General features: G+C 38.6%; 1 protein-coding gene across 3 annotated transcripts in view; it reads right to left on the bottom strand.

The window, feature by feature from the left end:
- Positions 1-17,047, bottom strand: part of cntn4 (contactin 4) — a 264,248-nt gene that overhangs the window by 64,906 nt on the left and 182,295 nt on the right. For all 3 annotated transcript variants that reach the window (XM_044122286.1, XM_044122287.1, XM_044122288.1), the window contains exons 6-9: positions 16,798-17,001; positions 13,052-13,154; positions 9,674-9,858; positions 3,099-3,238 (exon numbers count right to left, since the gene is read on the bottom strand). In XM_044122286.1, the coding sequence (XP_043978221.1) occupies positions 3,099-3,238; positions 9,674-9,858; positions 13,052-13,154; positions 16,798-17,001 (632 nt within the window). The remainder of the gene's footprint in view (positions 1-3,098; positions 3,239-9,673; positions 9,859-13,051; positions 13,155-16,797; positions 17,002-17,047) is intronic.

The raw sequence follows: 17,047 nt of genomic DNA, 5'->3' as shown, positions 1-17,047 counted from the left end.
TTTATTTCAAATGTCTAAATGGGAAACCTCCAGTTCAAGTAGTTCACTACAGTAAGTCATTCGTCCTGTGAATGAACTCAGTCTTCTTTCACTGAAGAGTTTTCTTTTAATTGCATAGCCATCCTAATCCTGAAGCCATTGACAATAAATCAAGAGACTGAAATCCTTCAGACGGAAACAGCCAGAAGAAAAGGAACATTCAGATAAAGCATTAGTTTTTCACCCGGTGGGTCATAAAAAGAACAACGATGGCGACTGGATCCCCAGACTGGAAACTGAAGCATTCGCGTAAAAAGAGAGGAAAAAGAAACAAAGAAATTAATTTGTCTGAAAACTGTTAAATGTTGGTGATGGTTAATTGAATAAAAGCATCCCCACAGACTGCTCATACCATGATCTATGCTATACTATTGAACAATATTCAAAGTTATTTATTATGAATAAATTAGCTTTGTAAATTTATTTACAAATCAAGTTTAGATATTAATAAAGTTAATTTGTGTCAGCAACTTTATTCACAAACAGAAACAAATTAATAGGGAACACATATTCTATTTTTTTAATATGACCGTATATTGAAAAGTCACACCTGGACTGAAGTATCTACTCTGATTAAAGATTGTTTACAGTACAGTTTGTGATGTGTGGATGTTTGGCTTCGCTGTAAATACTGATCACATTCTGTGTCATATGTCGTCTCCTGAGCCGGGTGTATTACAGCCATTAGCCTGCAGGGGGAACACTCCAATTTCAGCATAATTAGGGAAAGTAATGGTTATGTGAATGACTCCACTTGCATGGGATCAATGGTGGTATCATCAGTGCAGCAATGATGTAAACAGTTAGTTACTCATTCAAAACAGCAACGATAAAAAACACAGATGATACCATGTGGATCCATTACTCGGCGTTTTCGGCACATTGGTACACCGTCACTTCCCAGGACCCCAGGTCAATCACATTCTACAGCTGCCTCATATTTGTGATAAACTCCTCACATTATGCTGTAATACGCTGATTTCCATTTTCATATCAATTGCTTCCGTATACTGTGAACACTGTGTATGCCAGGCTGTGTAAAGGGCAGCCCATCCCAGCAGCAGAAGGCGTCCCAAGAAATTCAGCTTTGAAATGAAACTCGCACTACTCCCCATCCCCCCTCAAGCTGCAAATTTAACATTTTTGTTAAAACTGTCACCATGTCATGACAGTATAAAATGAGACAGATCATCTGTAAAAAGATCAATCTCAAGAAATGCTACGCTCTTGACCAAAAACAACCAATGAGAGCCAGGAGGAGGGTCTTAGCACAGTCAATCATTTTCATGTACTTTCTGCTAAATTAGCATTCACTACAGGCTGCGCTGATGGAGGGAAGCTATATTGTAGCAGAGAGCAATGAGGGTTGGGTGGTGAGGGGCTGAGTGGCATGCACACGGGCATGATTTTCAGCACCAACACCCGCCTCCTGGCTCTTATTGGTTGCTTCTAGTTAGCATTGGGAGAAGGAAGGAGCTACATTTTTTCACATTTTATCTTTCTCATGCTGTGACCATATGGTGGCAGCATGACAGTATGAAAGTGTAATTGAAGTTCCACATCTCAGACCAATTCTGTGGTTCAGCTGGGCTAAAGAAAATAGTGTGAATATGAAACAAGTTTTGTCTACGCAGTCACAAGGCTTGCTTTGCCTCCCTAGAGTGTCTTGTACCTTAACACAAATACAGCATATTCAGGACAACAATCAAGATGGCCGCTCGTTCCCTCTTACAGGGTGGCTACTTCTTCCCAGGCAGAAAACTATCAGCAGAAATACAGTCCAGTGAAGAAGCAACTCAACAAAGACCTCAATCGATTCCCAGTAATAACTAACAACCAGTGCCCCCCCATCACTGCTCCTCACACTGCTGACCTTTCCCTCTTCCACTCATTAAGCAGCAGTGGTTAATGGTGGCATTTCAAACAATGCAGCACCTTCGCTGATTAATCCATTCACCCATGATTTCTGAATATATCCATTTATTATGTCTATATTAAGGAGGAATGTGCTGCACAAACGTCGGGGCAGTTGATGTAACCTTTAATCACACTCCAAGCACTGCCTCATCCCCAGACAGGCGACTGGGTTAGCCATTTACTCCGAGCGCTACCATTTGAATTTATTTATCCCATCATAAATTCCTAAGTACATCCACATAAAGATAAGAAAATAAATCTCATCAAATGTAATAGAATATTAAATCTTTTTAAGAAACTACCTTATAAGAAACAAGAGGGAGATTTTTTTTGCACCACCATAAAAAGGTGTTGATAAAACACATTGCTGTTGGCAAAACAGACTGTTGATTCCGCTCCCCTGACAGTAAACTTAATCTGTTTTTATGTGAAAGAGGCTGCGCTGAGTGGAGCGCCGCCTCGGGTTATGTGGTGACAGACCTGGGTTCATTCCTACCTCATGTAGAACACTCAAGCACTGATCTGTGTCCTCCGGTGTGTTTGTCCCAGTCTTTTCATAATGAAGCAAATTAACATATTGGCAGTTTATTTATCAAATGCAAGCTGTGCCGCAGTGTCCAATCAGTCAGCTTAAAAGTACTCAGAAAAAAGGGAAAAAACATCAAATGTAATAATCTAATATAAATAATAAAGAAATCACACTTTTTCATATGCCAAGATGAGATGGATAATTTCTTGTGGGGAAACTGAGGGGGCAGGAAGCACAAAGAAATGAATTAAGTCTTGAGTCTGAAGAAAAAAAAATCCTGCTTTTCATCTGCGGTGGCACAGAATTAATAACTGAGGTTGGTAAGAAGAGATTTAGCAGATGATTAGTGTAGCTTCTACATCACGGTGCTTTTAAACACTTGGCCTGTTTCTTTGATCTACGCAGCACAATGGGGCATGGTTAAAAACCTTTGAAATAAATGCTTTTCTTTGTGGATGATTATAATTAATACAGAGAAAGGTGTGTTTAGCATGAATGTTTGGTATTCTTCATTTGCTACTAAGATTGAGAGTGAAATTTGTAAAAATGTGTTAGTGTGCCCAATGTTTAAGTTTGGAACTTTATGAGCGTGGAGACATTTGGCAGACGTCACCTCTGTAGATTCCAGATTTTCTCCGTTCTTCATCCATCTGTACGAGGGTTTTGGTTTCCCTGTAGCTTTGCACTCCCACACCAGCGAGTCATCGATGAACTTTTGGACGTCTTGGGGCTTCTCGATGAGATGAGGTTGGGCTGGAAACATGGGAAGGCAAAGTAAACAGGATTACTGCTTTGAAAAAAGTTGTTCAACAATTAACATACAAGTCATAAAAATAAATGGGAGTAAATTTATTTAAAGCTATTGTACATAATACAAAAACGAACAAACAAAAAAAACAACAGTCAAAATATTACATAAAGTAGGATAATGGGGAACATGCAAATCCCTTATTGAGTGTCTGTTGGATCCACAGTAGAACAGGCACAACACATGTTGAAGCTACAGTCCTCGAAGTAGCTGTTCTGGGTTCAGTTCTCTAACTTACCGTATGCCATTTACCGCATGTTTTTTGCCTTTCTCTATTTTACTTCCTGTTTAGCTACTGATGAATAAAGGGCACCAGTATCAAAAGTTTTTTAAAGGTATATATGAGTGCACAAGTGAAGTTGAATGTACAACCTGAAACCAGAAAGAAAAGGAAGAAGAATTGTGAACACTTCTGTAACTGTTCACAACCTAAGAAAACAAAATTTTTTACTATTTTTCTTTAAGTCTTTATTCGTTACTTTAATTTTGTTTTTTCCTCCAGAATATTTATTTTCCAAGAGTGGCTACACCTGAATGAAAGTGAAAAATACTGGCTCCATATACATTAGGGCGGTTCCTAGTGCCATAAAACTACTCCGTTCGATAGAATCTGAATAAATGATGGTATAATTATACAGGAGGAGAATTGATTCTTCCTGTATCATGCAGGTAATCCAAGGCTAGTTAATGATTCAACCGAAACAAAGGTACATAAAGCTAGATTTGTAAAGCTCTTGTGTTCTGCTTTCTACATTCTTCTTGATGTTCAGGTCAAGGCTTTATCACCCTATATCACAGAAGGCTTTTGGCAGGATTAAATGAAAGGCCGAATGCACTTTTCCATTCCACAGACCTCACCTAATGCCACTCTCAAGGACTGACCTTTGTCAAGCCTTTTCACTAACAGCCTACACTAATTAGCTCCCACTATACGATATATTGCCTTTGGGTGAAGCAGAAAAACATAGAGAGAAATCCACTGGCTCTATACGTATATCTGTCAGTATAGCTTAACAGCTTCAACATGGAAATATAGACGCTATGTGGCTTTGTATTTGATACATTGTAAGGACTAACAACACACACTAAATTTTGGGGACTGACTGTTCTTTATGAGGCCGAAGCCACATAAGAAGAAGTGTAGCTTTAAGTTGGGGGTTAGGACTAAGACTAAGGTGTGAACTGAGATTAGGATAGGGCCCCCCTCCCTTTGGATAGTGAATTAACATTGAAATGCATGTCTTCCGCACCGGAAAGGACCCAAACGTCCTCTTTTTCCAACAAGATTAAATTGGCAAGCAGTCTATGTGGTCGGATTGGGAAAATTCTGTATGGGTAACTTTTGCAATACCTGAAAATTCAACACAGTGGTAACCTTGTCTTGTTTTTTCTTGATCGTTGTCTTTTACAGCCATGTTGTTGTCCAAATAGGATGCAAGTGTACAAATGAGAAAAGTTAGCTTTTTAGCTAGCCAGTTAGCTATAAGGAGCCAGGAGGCATTTTGGAGTCCATAGGTGACAGTCTGCATTTTCGTTAGGTTTGAAAAAGTTTTAGGCTCCTATTCCTGGGTTGGCATGAGTCATGGTTTTCCAGCACCAGGGGATTTCTGATAAAGTCTATCCATATTTTGGGTTCTTGTTCCTGGGTGATGGTGGTCCCTTCAGACCTTGCTTGGACAAGGAGATCTTTGGACAGTTTACCGAGGTCTTGAGCTCCTGTTCCTGGGTTCTCATGGTTCATTGTTAGGGTTAGTTATATACTGGTAATAGTAAGGTTAGGGTTGGGCTGCACAAATGAATGAAAAACGAAAGGAAATAAATGCAAAGTCCTTGTGAAGATTGACATACTATGTGTGTGATGGTGTTGGTGTGTGTTTGCGTGTGTATTTGTGTGTGTGTATGTTTTTGTAAGCTTATAGCTACACAGACAAAAGGCCAGCAAACAGTCAAACATAAACATGTTGGTCTGGTGTACTTGCAGTGTCATTAAAAAGTTCTTACCCCCTTACTTTTTCTTTTTAATCACAATTAAATGTTTTAATATCCAACAAAGACAACCTGAGGCTGTATTCATCAATACATCAACTGAGATGTATTGGTGAAACTTTATGGGAGATTGAAATTTATAATCTACCCGACCTAAGACATTCTGTATCTAATTTGGCTTTCTGATGATGCCTAGGAAGGACTGCATATTTACAATCTCCTTGAAGATATGTAAACATAACGTTCCTTCCCACCTTGCGCCCTCCTCCTATCAGCCATGTGACTGAGGAGCTGGGAGCTCCCAAGGACATATTCACTGATAACATCATATCAGACTCATGTTGGGACACTGAGCTACATGGTTGACATGGCAATATAAATGCAATACACTTCTTGATGTCAATGCCTCCACCCATGACTTTGTTTTGTCTGAATATTGAGTGTGCAAACTTTCCTAATGTGTCCTTCCCTCTTGTTTATTTTTTATTACTTATTAGAAACTATGGAGTATTCACCTTTAACCCAGAAAAGTAATTAGTACAAACTTGGAATCCAAAGACTCTAGCCTTATATTCCCTTTTTAGCTTATTTTTAGAAACTGTAGAATACTCACTACTTAAACCAATATTATACTTCTTAGATTCATTTATATATATATATATATATATATATATATATATATATATATATATATATATATATATATATATAACAGATATTCCTGTTATTGCAAGCCAGAAAAGAAACTAGAATGAACTTTTAGAATGAACTAAAGGAACATTTAGTTTTTATTATTACTTTGAAATTGTGAAGTACTCATTACATTTACAAATTTAGAGCATGCTTGGAAAGCCCAGAGAATACTGACCAACACTTATTTAGCAACCCAGAACAGGGATAAGAACAAACTTAGAATCCAGAAAAAGTACCTTAGCAACTACTTTTTAAAATTCCTATTCTTCCACCCCAGAAAAGGAATAAGACCAGCAACCCTGAATAGGCGTATCTAGTTTATATATGTTGGATCAATATTATTAGATTCTCTTTTTTTTCTTCTTTTGCTCTTTCCTTTGGTTTGTTATTTTGTTTGTATTTCCTTTTAATTCACGTAAAGCACTTTGTAGTGTCTTGTTGCTGAAAATGTGATATATAAATAAAATTACCTTACTTTACCTTTATTCACTTTTTCACTGTACTATATGAAGGAGTCAGGCACAGATTCAGCATCAAAATTCATTCTGCTTCAAAGAACTGTTAGTATTTTGCTGCAGGTCTCTGAGAACCCTCTGGCAGATGAGGAGGCTCTACAAGGTTAGTTGAAGCGTTGACATTTTGACTTGCATGGAGGCTACGCCTTAGCTGTCAGTCCAAATAGTGAAACTGTTTCCTTTTACAGGTAGGGGCCAAAAGGGGATTCTTTTATTTATTCTGCTGCAGAGAAGAGGTTTTTGTTGTACAAGCTCAACTTCAACCTTTACTGTAGCTAAATGGTTTTTTTTTTTGTCAATGATAAGAAAATACAGACAGCTTTTAAGGCTTCCTTGTATCAATCTCTGATAAGGTTTGAGAACCAGATGTTTTGCAGGGTTCTCAATAACATCCATATCACATATTACCACAGCTCTCTATCAATGAATTCCAGATGGACCACCTCACTTCCTGCACCTTTCAGGACTGCTTTGCCGTCGTTGCTATTTCAACCTGTACTGTCAGGGTGCCTCGCTCCATCCCTCACCTGCTGTGCACATATCGACTCTGAGTCAACGCTCACCAAATGAAGGCAGGCAGTCCATCTCAGCCTGTAAGAGGCCAAGCCTGCATGCAATCAGGCCAGACCTCAAGAGCTGAAAGCAGAAGAAAGATGGGAATTTGCCTCATTAGGGAAATCACCGTGAGATTATGCGACAGGAAGCCTGCAAATACACCAATGCAAATGCAACCAGGAAGCCATCTGAGTTACATCAACGCAAACAAGCAAATAGACAATCACTTTTTCTCTTCAATCTTTACTTAGTGGTGAACAACATTCTACCGTCCCATGGTCTTAAGCGACGGGGTCAATTAGACCCAACAAGCTTTTTACCCTGACCTGGTCCTTGTGTGCAGTTTTACAATTTTTTTTGTGGTTTTGGGAACTGATGGTCTGATGGGACAACAAACTCTGCTTCCCCTGCTGTCCAACCAGATTAAAAAGTGCATGGGATCTAAATATTTTTCCAAGGGACTTTGCACCATTTAATTTTCTCACTGTCCATTATCAGTTAATGAGTTTTAGCTTCAGTTCCTTAACATAAGATGTAAAGTCTATAGGGCTTTATTTATTGCCACATGACCAGTGACATCAAAGGTACATATGTCCATGTTTGACCAATGAGCACAGCAGCACCCCAAAATAATATCTACATTTCTTCCTGTTTTACACAAACTAACGCTCTCTCTCTGCTCCAGCATGCTTTGGTGTACAAGATACACCACTATCGATCATCCCGCTGGCATACACTACTAACAAATGTCTCAAAGGCTTAATTCAAAAGCAGCTCAAAGTAAGATTTTTATCACCTGGCTGCAGGGAAGAGAGAGGCAGGGCCTGACAAAAGACATCTGAAACGAGAGAAGAGTCGGCTCAGAGGGATTAGTAAGGCTGAAGCTGGCAGAATCCTGGCTGAGGTTCATAACGACAAATTGAGAAATGTCCCAATTGACATACTTTGTGATAGCTGACACAGCATGTTATATTCCTTTCTTCTTGACTGATGATCACAGAGAGTTGCAAGAGATCTTTCATCTGTCACGTTTGAACGGCTTAAGGTCAGAAAAACGTAAAAACATTTTCACAACTCTACAGCAACTGACAGCTACAAAATAAACATTTTATTATAAAGAAAAAAATGTTAATATTTGGATTTACATGGTTTTTATAATGTAGTGAAGATACACAGAGTGTTCACATCGTTTTCAGCGTAGCTTTAAAAAGGTCAGGTCTATGGAAATGTTTCGGTGCATGTATTAAAAAGTGGATCATCAGACGTACATCTCTCTTTCATCTTCAGAGGTACTGACAGTAAGAGAAGTGTGTGACAGGCTTCTTTCCCCTGTAGATTTTGGGCAGAGATAACCAGAGTAGTTACAAAATTGTGTTTCTAAATGATTTATTAAGGAAAAAAAAGCAACCTAAACCATCCTAGTCCTATTTGAAAAGGTAACTGCCTTCCTCGTTTAGTAATGTATTGTCTATGATTAGACATAGTTGTTTAGTATAAACTTCAGGAGCCACATACAGGCCTGAACAGTCAGGAATAACAAAACGTGAAGTAGAGTAAAACAAATTTATTTGGTTCTGTGTTCTCATGAAATAATCCCTGGTGTTTATCACAACCAACTACTCCAGTTTTTCCATCAAGGAAATCATCAAGAGATTTCACGGATGCTCACTGGGGAGCATCAAATCTCACCAATGAGCTGAGATCTTAGTGATTCATAAATGGTGTGAAATATATATATAAAAAATTTTATAATCTTGTGTAAGTTACAAAATCTTTATAAAAATGCTGTATTATTATTCTTTTCAAGAATCCACTTGCCCTTCAACTCTTCCTTACTTATAGCAAAGAAACATAAATTATTACGATTCTCTTGCTGAATTTGTTCTCACAACAAACAACCAGGCGTGTTTTTCTTATTCTGCTGCTGGTTTGATCATTTTTAGAGATTGATCCAGGAGCTTGTTGATTGAAGAAACATTTGGGACTTCTGTTGGATCTCACTACAGTGTTTTCTTTCTGTTTATTATAGACATATTTCTCAACCAAGGTTACATTGTTTATTACTTTCTGATTGTGATTATTGTTTCTTGTTTAATTTTTGCTTTTTACAATAGTTGGTGTGTGCCGATGCTGACTTCCTAAAGCTAACCTGCGTAGCGGTGACTCCAGTTGGGGGATCGCCAGCAACAATGGCAAATCCTCTTCCTGCTCGTCCAGATGTTATTGCTATGCAGATTATGTCCCTGACATATGCGGCCCTACTCTATGTATAGTACATTTAACAGCTTTGATCTGCAGTCAAGTTGGACGTCAATCACGGTGCCATCTGGTGGAACCCAATGAGAAGCTCACCAACAAGGTCACATCCAAGGGCTCAGCCTCATCCGCATCACTCCTTTAATCTGGATCAAAATATTAGAGGCATCATGGCCGGCAGGCTTTAATCATTTTGATGTGCTGTTAAAACCGGCCTCTTTGCTCTTGTGTGCCAAACAATCCGCCGCTGATCTCCGCCGCCTGCTTTGTAAGAAGAGTCATGTCGGATTTTTTTTTCTGCTCTCTCAGTCTGAGTCGATCTGACAAGACGTACCTCCATTGTGGTCAAATATTCATGTGTGGCGGGTCTCCTACCGTAGAAAGAGAGCTTTCCTTTCACCGTGTTCATCCCCCGGGAGTTCTCGGCCACGCACTCGTACGTGCCGGCATCCTCCTGTTGGAAGTACGGGATTTCCAGGACGCCGCTGGCCTTCCTCATGTCCACCTTCCTGGGGAACGGTACGCCGTCCACTCTCCTCCAGCTGATGGAGGGTGCAGGGCTGGAAAATAAGGGGTCAAGGTGTTTTAGGGTCAACAGATAAAACCAGCAGTAAAAATGTTTAATGAACAATTTGTACTTTTAATGGAAATGATAAATCATGTAAAGTGCAACCTGAGATGTAAAAATGTTTAACCCAATTAATATGAGGATTAGTTTCTGTCCCTCACTTATTCAAATTTAATGACTCCCCTAAAAGAGCTTGCATTATGCAGCTTGGACTTTTCAACATCCTCACTGATCTAAATATAGCTTTCTGTGTTAAAGTCTGCAATTCAGATCCAACACTAAAGGTCGGCTTCCTGTTCATGGAAGAAAGCCACTGAAATGCCAGGCTTCCTCTCCATGTTTTTCTTTCTCCATCTAATGACCTTAACATGAAACATACTTTATAATGCCAGCCTAGAGTCCAGCTTGGAGGAAAAACAACAGGAGATGTTTGGACCCACCATTTGACCAATCAGACTGGTTGCTGTTTCCAATTATCGAGGACTTTAGCCTCTGCAAGGGGAACTGTGGGCTATGCGGAAGTGTCAGTTAGCATTTATAAAAGGTATTACTGCACATATAAGGAACAATAAGGAACAGATAACAGAGAGAGTTCAGAAAATATGAAGTGAGCTTCTGTAAAAAAGGTAAAGGAATAAATAGAATATTTTAATTTATTGTAAATTACAATTTAGTTCTAGAAGATGAAGCTAATTGTCTGACAACTGAAGAAGAGACCAAATGAGATTCTATTAACTTTAAGCAATGCAACCCTCCACCCATCATAATACCAGGGTTTCCCCCAGTGTATCATAAGTCTGGTGGATGTTTTACTTGCCCCTCCACCAGGCTGAGCATTGTTTGTTTTTGTTTTTATTTGACTGGAAGGGCAGAATTATTCCTGAAAGAAAGAAGGATTTATAGTTCTTAAAGTTGATGCATTAAAGATGGAGCGTGGACCAATCACACCGCTGGCGCCTCTACAGGTTGGCCTCTATGCTGCCGCTGCTTGTTGTCTGGAGTTTACTTTAAAAACCATTACACCAAATTTAACATCATTGATAGTCTCTTAGCTCATTTATGTGATGGTCCGGTTCTAAATGTGTTCAGCATTACATCACGTTTTCAGATCCACTAACTGATGAGGTCATTTGGATTTAACAGAAGTGTAAAATATTGATATTTATTTTAATTGTATTAATTTGATTTGTTGTTTTTAAGATTCTATAGTTGTGGGTTTCATATCGTCAGCAATGTCTTCTAGTCACATAATTACCCAATTACCACAATACTCAACTTAACATCTTTAATATAAAAACATGGTGTACCGCCTCGGTGCAAATACAATTTTAGAAATCTTTATGCCACCTACCCAACGCCTCTTGTTTACACCAAAACTGTTTATTATTTAAATGTGAAATGAAGGTGGAAGATGGGGCGACACCTCCCATCCATCTTCCTGTGTGAACCAAGAACTGAGAACTAAACATGGGAATTGTTTCCGATCTGGTCTGAGTAAATACCTAACAGGACAGCAGAGTGTAACAATAAAACACAATTAACTCGAAACCTTTGTTTGCTACATCGCTCTAGTTTTACATCAGACAGTTACTCTGAGCCAAAAATTATAATACAAAACTATCACAGTCAAACTCCCTCCTTTACTAACTTGTAACTCTGCAGTAGTAATCACTACTTACTTAAATCATCACATGTCCGTTTAGATTTTAGTTTAACGGTTTTGAACTGTTCTGAAAGTAAATGGTCATAAAAATGATCAAACCTCAAACATGATTTAAATCAATTTACATTACTGCCTAAAAACGTCATATATCACTGGATTCTCATTTGTTCCTGTTTTAGGTACCCTAAAACTAAAACCTGTAAATATCCTAATCCTGATATTTATTGGATTTATGTCATATTATAATAGATTGTGACAACTAGTTCAACTATTCAAAATCATCCCATCAATCCCCTGCAATGGGTTTCAACAGTTATATTCCATCTCATTGGTGGATGGGATGTAACTGATGTGTGAAAAACACTGTGGATACGTTTTTAAAGTAAATTTACCTACTTGACAGAAATAATTTTAGCTACAGCTATCTAGAAAATGAGTGAGAAGTATGAAATGTTTATATACATGAGATTTTAAAGATACTGCAGCCAAGTTTTTTTTTAATCAAAACCCAAGAGAAAATTTTATAAAGAAGGAGAACTTGTCCATACACAAGTAACTAGAACCTCACTGAAAAATGCTATGTGCCAATTTGTCAATGAGTCACATCAGAATAGAAAGAAAAACTGCTAATGCAACAAGTCGTCACCAAGATCAAGACGAGGCTAGACTGAAGCTAAATGTATGGAGTCAGGTGGTGTGTAATCAGAACCTTATGGTTTTGTTAATGGACTTTGCCCAGCATATGAACATCTGCTAACATGGTTTGTGTTCCACATATCCATTTTGAGTATATTCAAGTTAGCTAAAATTAGCTAAAACAGATGGTGAATGTCTGACTAGCATGTTAGCTTCCACTACTCCAGTGATATATTTAATTTCCAACAAGCTAATATTTCTATTACAAATAATATAACTATCACAGTCAATATTTTTCTTTTCACACAATCCTCGAACTAATTCAGCTACAGTCTAATATTAAATTGAACTCAGAGCAAAATGAGCCTTTTCCAGGAAGCAGTCCCTTCTTGTGAAAGACGCATCATAGCTGTGCTTATGAGGGAAAAGGTTTTTGTTTTCCATCTTGTTAGAATACAATAAAATGTTTATTCAGATCTGAGTAATGTTTTTATGAGTAATTACAAAATCAGTTGTAACATGGGAGGAAAAACTAGATGAGCAAAAATGATTTTAAAAATAGGATTTTAGCTATTTTAGTTTAACACATTGATTTCCAAAATTGCCTCCAGTTTGATAAATTTATTGAAGTGCTTTTCAGCTGTTAAATCTGTCTGAACACATGTCATTTTATTGGTTTTATTCTAACACTTTCTTTTGTTGGTGTGCAGCCTTTTTAACTAGTTTGATTCAACACACTGTGGTAAAAACATATCCTTAGTGAATTTCCTAATAACACAGAATGACCACCCTGTTGACCCGGTTTTCTGCAACACAGAAGTGCTATCTTTTGTTAACATTCTGCCTTTAAATGGTGCTGAGCTCGCTCAGTGTGTACTTTGCTTACTTTCCAAGAGCGAAGCATTCCAGCTTTACAGTGGATCCTTTGGCAACGTGAACAACTTCTGGAAACTGAACTTCAATCTTTGGCTCGTATTCCCCCATAACACCTGAAAGAGAAATGCAAATGATCCGCCGAGTTAGTGGAGAACTGATTCTTTTCCCTTTTCAACTTAGTGGAACACAGAAAACAAAAACTAAACTAGTTTTGGTTTCTTCTGGAGCACCCAAACTGCTGAAAATACTTTTTTCCATTCAGTTTCTTTTAATTTAAAGACAAAGTGTCTTTTTTTCAGACTTCCAACGTTCTGCGATATGAGCAGCAGAAACACTTTCTGCTCACAGGGCTGTCACAGAATGCTAAAAATAATGAGAAAAAGGGGCCAAACGACAGCACTGCAGTTGACGTATGTAACACAAACGTTCAACAGGAAAAAAAAACAACTTTGAGATTTCTTAAGCTTTTGCATCCAGATACAAAAGTGGTTGTAAGACCACAAAACACAGCCATAAAATCCTCCTGAGTCCTGCCACAGTCTCTTCACAGTATCCCATTCACTGTCAGCGAAGCAGCTCTGGCAGATCACATCTACTAAAAATCTCTGCTTACAAAAAGAATAAGATGGAGTGTTACTTTAGAGATTTAAATGTTTTATGACGACTTGAAAAAACTGAACATTAAATCCAGGTCTTTTCTTTGTGATTTGTGCTCAAATATGTGGCTGTTTTAGATGATTGCTGGTTACGTTTAAACCATTACTAGCAGTGTTTGATATGAATTTTTTAAATTCACATTATTTCTGTTTATATCTGCGTTGTGTTTCTAGGGTTTAGGAAGATACTCTGTTTCAGGAGAAAAAGACTCCAGGTAGCTTTCATACACCTCTACATTTACATCAGTTCCTTATACGTCTGTTAGCGATGGGTCAGTCGCTAACGTTTCAGCTCTTAGAGCCGGATCCTCACTAAGAGTCGTCCTTCTTCTTTTGTTGGTGTGCAGCCTTTTTAACTAGTTTGATTCAACACACTGTGGTAAAAACATATCCTTAGTGAATTTCCTAATAACACAGAATGACCACCCTGTTGACCCGGTTTCGTAGCCCAACTTAGAACACACAGGGTTCTAAGTTGGCCACTTCCTTCTTCATAAGGGAGTGGCAGCAAACACAGCAGAACAGCAAGCAGCACAACACAAGAGAGGAGAGAGAAACAGAGAGAGAGAGAGAGAGAGAGAGGGAACTGTCTAACCACTTTTTTACCCATTTTGCTGCTCAGCTCTTACTCTCAGTATAAGCTCTTTGCTCACAGCAGAACTTTGTTTTGATTACCATGGCAGCCTTGTGACCAATAAGGTATAAGGATATGGGCTCATACCATTGTGTGAAAATCCCACTCTCTGCATTGGGACAGAGGGGACAGTTAACTAGTCCCCTCAGTTAATAAACAAAAACTTATAAATATAACTGACAGCTGTAAGAGAAACAACATCTGGTTGAAGAGTAATATAATAATAAATTATAATAAATTAATATAATGTCTCTGTTCTGTAGATTTGGTTGCAGTGCTTTGTTCATTTGTTTTTATTAATTAAACGTTTGATTATAATAATATGCAAAACTTAGAATGTGAGCTTTCATAACAAAACAAACACATGAATAAAGGAAGTAAAAGGCCTCTCATATAGAGGATATTGAATGCTAAATGATTTATCATATGAAACATTGCAAGTTATGTTCATATATGGGGTAGCAGATGATAATAGATGAAGAGGCATTTGGGAGCTGAAAGAGTCAAACCACTGTCCATCACCACTGTCCATCACCACTGTCCATCACCACTGTCCATCACCACTGTCCATCACTGCAACTTTAATTCATAAAGTCCAAGTCTGCGGTTTATCTTTTTTTTTTTCTTCAAAAATGTTATTGGTGCTATTTTGGACTCCACAACACAAAGTCTAAAAAGATTGGCATCTTGAAATAGAAAGCCTGAATTCTTCCCCTTAAGTGATGCTCAGCTAAATTATATTTATGTTTGTAATTGTGTGCCAGGCTATTTCTCTAAAACTCTGCTGATTGTCAGCTGAGTGCACCAGATTACTCCTCAGTAGCTTCTTCCTCCATCGCTGTAATGCGGAGGCCAGTGTTGCACAAATAGCTCCAGAGATGGAGGAAACAGCCCCAATTTCATCCTGTGTGTTTGGTGAGGCGTGTGTTATCAGGACGGCTCCCTGAGTGACTGTGAAAGCTAATTCAGATCCTTATCACAACTGTCTCACAGCAGAATGTAACCACAGTCTGATCAGCCATGCTAAAGCAGACAGCTGCAAGGGAGAACGTAATTGTCTCATACCATAACCTTTTGTAAGGAACACCTGTTTAATGTCCCCACCCTCTCACCCGCATAACCAAACCCCATGGCTCCCATTTTGGTGGAGAGGGCTGACATTTATCTGCTGATCCATCTGCTGGAGGAAAATAAAGGTGAAGAAAGAGTAAAGTAGCAGAAGGCAGAGTTTTAGGATGGGGAAAAAAAAACACACCACTCTCCAGACCTATTGATACTCCTGGGAAAGATTTTTTTTTTAAATAAATTTTGCTATGGTATAAAAGTCTATAAATGTAAAGTATAGAAACATACAATGTTCATTTTGAAAATTATTATTATTATTATTATTTTTGTTATTTAAATAAAATCCCCAGTAGTACAGTTATTGGTGCTTTAGTTTGTGATGTTACCCAGGTTGCACTCAGACTAACATCTTTGATCCTCTTGGTTCAGTTTCTAGATCAGTTGTTCCGTAACTTTCCAACTTCTGACCCACAAAATAAAAATGTTCCTCTGAGGTTGTCACGTAGTGAGTAAAACAGACGCCCAGCATGCAGAAGTTATGGTCGAGTCGGGTGCGACTCCCGATCTCGTTACCTTTGATGCATGTCTTCTCCCTTTGATCAATTTTATCCCACTCTATATGTTAATATATATAAAATCGATTGGATGAATATAATACGTTTCATTGTGAAAGTAATTACGCTGGAAATTGCACGCACTGTAAACATCATTCCCCCACTGAGAACTGCCAAATCCCACAACATCTTTGCCAGCAATAAGATGTCTTACACATTCTTCCTGCTCTGACTTCAATTGCTCAATATTTGGAACCAGCACTGGAAGGCTGTGTTCACACTGCTAGTGCTAAACTGCTGGTAGACCATGATTCTGAAACAGCTCAGAAAATCAATGTCATTCTTTCCAACGCCTCCTTCTGTACACTGATTGGACTTGTTGAAATTCTACTGGAGAGATCAAGGTCAACGGCAGAAATTCCACATGGAACACTGAGAGGAGATGAGAATCGAGCAGAATTGCCCAGGAAAGCAATAACTAGGTTTCCAATGAGTCACCGGATTTTCACCTAAAATTTATTGGTAAATGAAAGAGTTCCAAGGCTTTCGGATGAAAACAAGTATGACAAAAAGTAAGACCAGAAGAAATCTGTAAGCAGGCGAATACTTTATTCCAGTCCTGTATTTATAGATGAAACATTTTGTCATCTTTTAGCTTTGAACTGATCAACAGTACAGACTCAGTGTACAACATAAAAAAGGCTCTAATTTGTAGACCTTCTGACAGAACAGTGCAACATGCAGCCAGATGTACATGAAGCTTTAAGCGTTGCATCCACTCCACGTCCTCTTTACCATTCCGCTGCTAATCTGTCAGCATACAGAGCTAATAACCAGCAGTGCTTACCGACGCTGCGGAGCACCAGCGGAGTGGGCGGGCCCTGGACACGGGTCTTTGTGACTGTGTTGATCACCACACAGGTGTAGTTTCCAACATCCGAAGGCTCCATTTTGGCGATGTACAGATTCCCCGTCTCCTGTGAGATGAAGCGCCGGTTGTCCTGCTTCACAAACGTCGGGTACTCATTGAAGATCCAGGAGAAGATCAGATCTGTGGGCGCAGAAAAGAACATTGGTTCACTTAAATACAGAGGAAG

This window comes from Gambusia affinis, linkage group LG07 (assembly GCF_019740435.1).
Source record: "Gambusia affinis linkage group LG07, SWU_Gaff_1.0, whole genome shotgun sequence".
NCBI lineage: Eukaryota > Metazoa > Chordata > Actinopteri > Cyprinodontiformes > Poeciliidae > Gambusia > Gambusia affinis.
This window is presented reverse-complemented; position numbering and strand designations above follow the sequence as displayed.